The sequence below is a fragment of the Anarrhichthys ocellatus genome, unplaced genomic scaffold (assembly GCF_004355925.1).
Source record: "Anarrhichthys ocellatus isolate YVR2014 unplaced genomic scaffold, GSC_Weel_1.0 scaffold7, whole genome shotgun sequence".
Lineage (NCBI taxonomy): Eukaryota > Metazoa > Chordata > Actinopteri > Perciformes > Anarhichadidae > Anarrhichthys > Anarrhichthys ocellatus.
In genome coordinates, this window is record NW_022280037.1 from 11,757,250 (window position 1) to 11,764,094 (window position 6,845).

Below are 6,845 nucleotides of genomic sequence, written 5' to 3' on the forward strand. Positions count from 1 at the left end.
CGTCCTCTCCCAGAACTCTTTGTGGAGCCGTCGTCTTCCTCCTGAAGTTGACCACCATCTCTCTGGCCTTGGCCACGTTAGCTGTAGATGCTATACTCTGACCTTTTTACGTTTTTTCAACATGCCATTCAATGACCTTTATGACATTTTCCAACGTGATTTATTCATACGATACTATACTTTGACTTTTTGTTGTAAACTATACGATAACCTTTTAATGACGTACTAGGACTTTTGTGGTAAAGTGCAGTAAAATGAGGTTTTCCAAAGGGAATCTGGTTCTTGGAATCAGTCACTTTTGTTCACAGGGAGCGCCAAACTCAACACAAAATGAAAGTTCCTTATAGTAGCTTTAGGCTCATGATTAAGTTACAGGTCCAGTTTTCCCATTAAAAAACATCTTTATTTAAAGTAACACATACATCTCAGTTAACTACAAAGCTACTTTGAGTAATACATTGTTTTGCCCATGAAATGAAGCTCATATTAAATGTTTGTTTTTGATTGCATACTGTGAGAACGGTACTAATGAAGAAGTCAGGAACACAAAAAGAAACCAACAATGCATTAATATACAGTGTGTTTGGAGTGTTTTTACAGCAGACACTCTGTTCCATATCCCGGCCCGAATTCATTCACCCTCTTCAGTAGTGCTGCTTTCACTGCACTGATCTTCTCATCCAGCTCAGTAAGACTGCGGGCCTGTAGGACAAAGTGAGTAAAAACTGATCAATCGATTAGCCTCGACTTACAATGTTCAGTGAAAGGAAACAAAGCAGCTACTAACCTGAGCAGGGGATGTCTTTTGTCGTTTGTGGAGGTGACCCTACAAAAAACAAAAACACAAGTACACGTTAGACCTTTTAAATTAGTAAAATGTCTAAACTGTCTCGAGCTTTGAGAAGCGTACTGAGGTACTGGTCTGTTCCCGTTCTTACTTTGCCTCAAGGACTGAAAGGAGACGGAGACACAATGCAATGGAAAGACGTTTTTAAAAAAAACAATGTGGGTTTGGAATTTCCTAATATCCACTTAATGAAATACAAAGAGGTGAACAGCAGACAACGTATACAATATGTATTCATTAAATTGTGAGGTTATTTTTAATGTTAATCTGCTTGTTTTGGATATTTTGACAATAGCTGGAGATGTATAACATGGGAATTGAACTAACATGGGTACATCATCTTACAAATGTCTTCTGTCAGAGTTGAACAGGGGATGCCTCGGATACAAGACCTGCTCTAAGAAATGTGGTTTTACTTTCAACTTTAAAAGCTTGTGAAATTGTTTTTTTAATTTGTTGCAAAAAGTGTCGAGGAGCTTCCTTAACTGTTCAGTGTTAAATTGTTGATCCTGAAATATTGGGCAAACTGTGTACAGCTCTTCAGCAAACATCAAACTACAGTATTTTCAGAAATTGCCAAAAAAAAAAAGTGGTACTCCGAATATAAAAGACTCCATCAGTTTATTCAAAGACACTCGACATCTCTTGCTCTGCTCACACAAGCATGCAGTGAGTCAAAAGCAGATGGAGAGCAGCATCCTCACAGAAGCAGCATGCTGTGCTGAGAGACACCAGTGTGAAGAGACATGCAGCATCTTAAAGCACACTTACTCACATAACTAAACACACGCTGGACAGACATCGTCAAGATAGGAAATTAAGAGTCTGCTTTTCTCTGCTGAAGTCTGTCGGGTTGTATATGAAGTCTGCTGTATTACTTTCTGCCATGTTTTGAGTCTGTGCTTTCCTAAAAACCACGGTGTAGTAAAAAGAAGTCATTTCTCGAGTGAGCTTTCTGCAGTGACCTAAAAGTTCGGGTAAATCTAACCACGAGCGTTGCATTTTTGATTCAAATCAGCTTTAAGTGTAACTCGAGGAGGGAAACGTGTTGAAGTATCGGGGCATATACGAGGAAACTCCATTAGCATCAGCGACAAACTCCTCTCAGTAAGTAGATTTCATTTTGAAATGATTTTGCCTACAGCAAACCAATATTCTACATGCTAATTTAGGCATCCTACACATTAAATGCCAAAGTGACTGACGGCGTGTGAAATGGATGAATTCTGAATGCTAAATTCTGTGGTTCTCTCAAAGTAACAGAAACAAGAGGGACTTGAACAAACTTACAGGTACCTTGTTGATTTGTTTTAACCATTAATTTTGTCTCTTCCTGGTTTTAAAGGCTGCACTTCACTTTTCTGAACTCACCAGTCTGTTGTAGCTGTTGAATTATGTGTCTTTTCCCACTTAGTTACTGTATCCACAATACCGATGATATTTTATCAAGAAACTCATTGTGTAAATATTTAGTGAAAGCACCAATGGGCAACCATAACATCACAAAGTTGATATGGAGTTATTTCATTTTCTTCAAAATCAGAGCATTCTACATATTGTGTAGAACTCAAGAATATGACCGCTGTATGGCAGTACAGGTAGTTCTGCAATACACAAGATATTAAAGATAATAAGTTATGTTAAATCCCTATGAATGTGTAACGGACTGGGAAAATATACCTCTGAAACTTCAAAAAGCAGGAATCAATTAACTATCTAGTCAATGCACTGTGGAGTGATTTAATCTGACCACGTTTTACACACACACACACACACACACGTTCATTGAGCATGTGTCTGCCATCAATGTAATGTAAGAGGTCTATTGACTGTTAAAAGTCTGGCTGCCAAAATAATCAGAGTTCCAATGTATGTAGAAGAAGAGTATACCTATGACTTCCAGTAACTTGATTATATGTGCTAAACAAGTCAAACAGAAAATCATAAATAGCCCACTAGCACAAAAGGCCTTCGTATGAACGCTGACTAATAATTATCAAGTGCCTTTCCTGTGTCCATTTCAAAGCCAAGACTCACCGTGGACTGAAAGTACTCTGGTGAGAGTCCCTCTAACTCCAAGATACGATCCTCCAGCTTCTTCAGTCTCTGGTAGACACTCAATGGGACTGGGCCAGCTAAAGAATAAACACTTGTTGAAAAGGGTTTGAATATTGATCATTTCACATGGCAAAATCAACAAGTGTAGTAGAGGAATACAAGTAAGGGATGTCGACGTGTAAAAGAGAGGTAGGGTCAAAAACAACAACTTTAAAGAGTATCTGTAATGTGTGACACTTAAAACATAACATACAGTGAGACACAGTGCGTGTTTGTCCTTCTCTGACCTGTTGGGAGTTTCAGGTGAGTCTCGATGTTGTGAAGTCGTTCTTCTATGGCTGCATTTCCACAGTCTCTTGCCATCGGCAACCTCAGCTGCTCCCCAGCCTCTCCTTGGCCTCCCCCACTACGTGTCTGGGGCCCGTAAGTGTTTACAACCCGTGTAACTAGCCGGTCAAGGAACACAACACATGAACAGAATTAATAATATTAACCAGAGACGAGTTAACAGTGCGGTGGCCATGTGCAAAGCATGCAGATGTACAAAGGGCTCTCACAAAATCCTTGACATTTGTTAGCAGTTTAGATTATTTTTGATAAATCTGTTGGTGCTTTAAATATTAAATATGTTTGATGAGTTCTTGCATCAAGCGGACTCAAAAACACATTTTGTCATAATACATGTAAGGTACTGTACATATAAACTTAATTATATGTATCAAACCAAAAATAATAAACATTTCTTATTATTTGTCAAGTCCCTTTTTTTTTGTTTTTTACAAGATTTTAAGGATTATGGACCTATGACTATTTCAAAACAATGTGTGAAATTATGGTTACAGTTATGGTGACAGTTTGTAAAAATAAAGCTGCTAGGAACTGTCACATTGACATTTGTGGTGAATGTATTTTTGTTTACCTTTCACGTGGCTTTTAAAACCTGGATATGGAGTGAAAACGGCCTCTGTTCTGGCACAGCTGTTTTCTACAGAAGAGAAAAAGTAATCAAAAAATATTTTTCAGAATGTCAATAAAAATGTAAACAAAAGTGATAAACATTTTATATACATTGCTTACATTTGTATTACCATTAGTGTGTCCTGATTCCTATAACCGGTGTCTCAAACAGGCTTTGAATTTAAAAAAATAAATCTCTGTCTCATGTTTTTCTGGACTTAGCTGGTTGTGTTTTAAGGCTGAGTGCGTTAGCTACTTCAGCCCCACTCTTGGAGCGGTTCAGCCTGACCTCTCGCTTGTGGAAATCAGCTCTCTCCCAAACATTGGCAATCTGTGTGCAGGCCCCCCCCCCCCCCCACACCACCTCTTTCCAATTCTCACCCTGATTGCAGTCGATCACGTTGCAAAATTCGCGTACATTGTTTTCATTGATCTCCATTTGCTTGCGTTCCATAAATGCAGATATTCTTCGCTCAATCTAGGGTTACAAAGGAGAGACAACACAGATAATGAGACGCAAAGGATGGATGAGCTATTGATAGGTGTCAAGAATGCAATGAGGTTTTTTTTTTTTGCCTCGGTAAGTGTAATGATCCGGGGCAAACGGTAATTTGCATTACATGGAATAAGAAATGTAGTGGGGAATTACTCCAGGTAGCCTAAAAAGTTGAACCGCTTGCCATCATCACATGATGGAATATGAATACTGTTTGCTTGGCTACCAAAATAAATGCACAACAGAATGGGGCCTCTTGTCCTTCATCCACATGCAATCTCAGAGTAATGAGCATCCACTTCATAATCCATCAAGGACCTGGCCCTCTCTCAAAGCCCTCCAGCAATGTGGTCTGCTCTACCCAACCACAGCACTGAAGGACCCCTTATTCTCTGCTGAATTCGGCTTATCAGATCTCCATCAAATATTTGCTTCACTGCGGCACGTCAAGCAATTACTTATGATTATTCATTTGCTTGACAGAGACTAAGAGAGGGCACTAAACATGTCACTGCCAGAACAGCTGACAGATCTGCTGACGGAGACTAACTTCTGACTTCCTGGCTCTGATCTGAACCATGACATCATCCGCCACCGTCTTGCTCTCTGCATCCTCTGGGCTTGGAGGACGGTGCTCAGACGGCGCAGTCGACTGCTCTTTGGGTGACGATGAGGTGACAGCGTCAACCGATGTGTTGTCTTTTGCAGATAATGTATCTCGGTGCGCCTCCACCAGTGTCTTTAAGCTTTCTGATACGGCCTATTTTAACAGTTGGGGCAGAAAGAAATATTGCATCAAAGCACAAAATTAAATTAAATACCCTACTAACAAGCATTACATGGTATGATACATTAAAAAAAAAAAAAAAAAAGACTTGTGCCTTCATAAATAATGATGTATTGGTCATCAATTCAAAAGTAATTCAGCAAAACCTTTTAGTGTTACCACGGGGAAATCATGCAATTTTACAAAATGTGGCCACTTTACCTGTAATTGAGTGACATGCTCCTGCAAACAGTTGTACACTTGAGCATCTGGAGATGACGGTAGATCCACAGCATCGATGCTGACTTCTACTCTCAGAGCAGCGTCATTTAATTTGAGCTTGATTTAAAAAAAAAAAAAAAAACACACAAATTAAGGCTACACTGCCCTAGACATTAGTGTAAAGCAGATTCAGTGTTTAACATAATTATAGGTTACTTAGTTGATTAGTCGAGCTGATAATAAACCAGCAGCTATTTTGTTAATCCATTAGAATTAGGGTTAAATACTGGTACCAGCTTTTTCAATGTGCAGTATTAAGTTGTATGTTATTTCTGCTATGTCATTTTAAATTTAATACATTTGGGTTGTGGACTGTTTAGTAAGACAAAACAATTTGAAAAAAACATATTTGCTGTGTTCCTATTGTTATTCTTGATTAAAAGGGAAAGAACTGGAATATAAATCACATATGTACTGATTAATTCCACCAGATGTACAAACCACGTGAACATTATTTATATAGCTCATGAATGTTGAATACGGGTTGCAGGGATGAGAAGGGAAGAGCTATGTATGTGACAATGACAATAGAGTTGAAGTGATCTTTCTTAAATTGGTGCCCTCATCTATGTCTTAATACCCGCTATGAGCAGTCGCTCAAAATGACTGTTCATCACCTAAGTAGTGCTGGGATGCTAAAAACATTAGCATGTAGCTAGCTCCTTAACTACACGAACGGAAAGAAACGTCTCTCGGTGCTACTTCGGGCTCAAACAATGTCAACCAACCTCTTTCCCGAAGTCTGACAACAGCGTCAATATCGCACACATGCAGTCCCTGTAGCTAGACAATTTTCTGGATTCATTAGGAGGAGCGTGGTTTCTACTCAGCTTCATTGTCTCCGCCATTGCAGTCCTACGGCCGGAGAAGCTCTTGTACCGGCTGCACAATACTGCCCGCTGATTGGTTGGAGTGAGACCGCGTGAGCGCAGGAGAGGCTGCACGCGCGCGCGCTCACACGCATGCGTGCACTAACACAACCGCTGATGTGTGGGCAGTTGTTCAGAATTGAATAGATTATACCACTTATTACTTTATATTTAGTTTCATATAATGCGGTTTAATAGTAATTCATTACATTATATTTGTCTCTCTTCTGCGTGGGTCTTAATCTTTTAATCTTTGTTTATTTATTATTTCTGTTTCTATAATTAGCTTTATCTGCAAATGTTTCTTTACAATTGTTAATAGGAATGCTCACTTTTAATATTTTTATTTTTTACTGTACAAACTACATTTAGTGTAAAATATTTTATAGTTATTTAATGTTGTAATATAAATAGAAAGATATTGATGCAAGCCTGCAGACAGAATATCCTTAGGGAGAAGTTGAAGTGTTAAAATACTTCACACTTGAAATATTAACAGCAAAATGTAATTAAAGATCAAACATAAAAGTATTCCTTAATGCACAGGTGTTGCTGTAACATATATTACAA

At 38.7% G+C, this 6,845-nt stretch overlaps 1 protein-coding gene across 1 annotated transcript; it reads right to left on the reverse strand.

Annotated features, from left to right (window-relative positions):
- Positions 1-381: 381 nt before the first annotated feature.
- On the reverse strand, positions 382-6,274 carry mbip (MAP3K12 binding inhibitory protein 1). The gene is made up of 9 exons (XM_031846977.1): positions 6,135-6,274; positions 5,347-5,463; positions 4,909-5,118; positions 4,244-4,340; positions 3,825-3,890; positions 3,193-3,351; positions 2,885-2,982; positions 788-826; positions 382-702 (listed from the first exon to the last, which is right to left on the reverse strand). The coding sequence occupies exons 1-9, from the start codon at positions 6,252-6,254 to the stop codon at positions 595-597; spliced, it is 1,014 nt and encodes a 337-aa protein (XP_031702837.1). The 5' UTR covers positions 6,255-6,274; the 3' UTR covers positions 382-594.
- Between the last annotated feature and the right edge of the window lie 571 nt (positions 6,275-6,845).

Coding starts and splice junctions, on each gene's coding strand:
- mbip (XM_031846977.1), bottom strand. CDS start 6,254: ATGGCGGAGACAATGAAGCTGAGTAGAAACCACGCTCCTCCTAATGAA. Junction 5,464..6,134: donor TGTCAGACTTCGGGAAAGAG/GTTGGTTGACAT, acceptor TTTTAAATCAAG/CTCAAATTAAATGACGCTGC. Junction 3,891..4,243: donor CGTGATCGACTGCAATCAGG/GTGAGAATTGGA, acceptor TCTCTTCTGTAG/AAAACAGCTGTGCCAGAACA.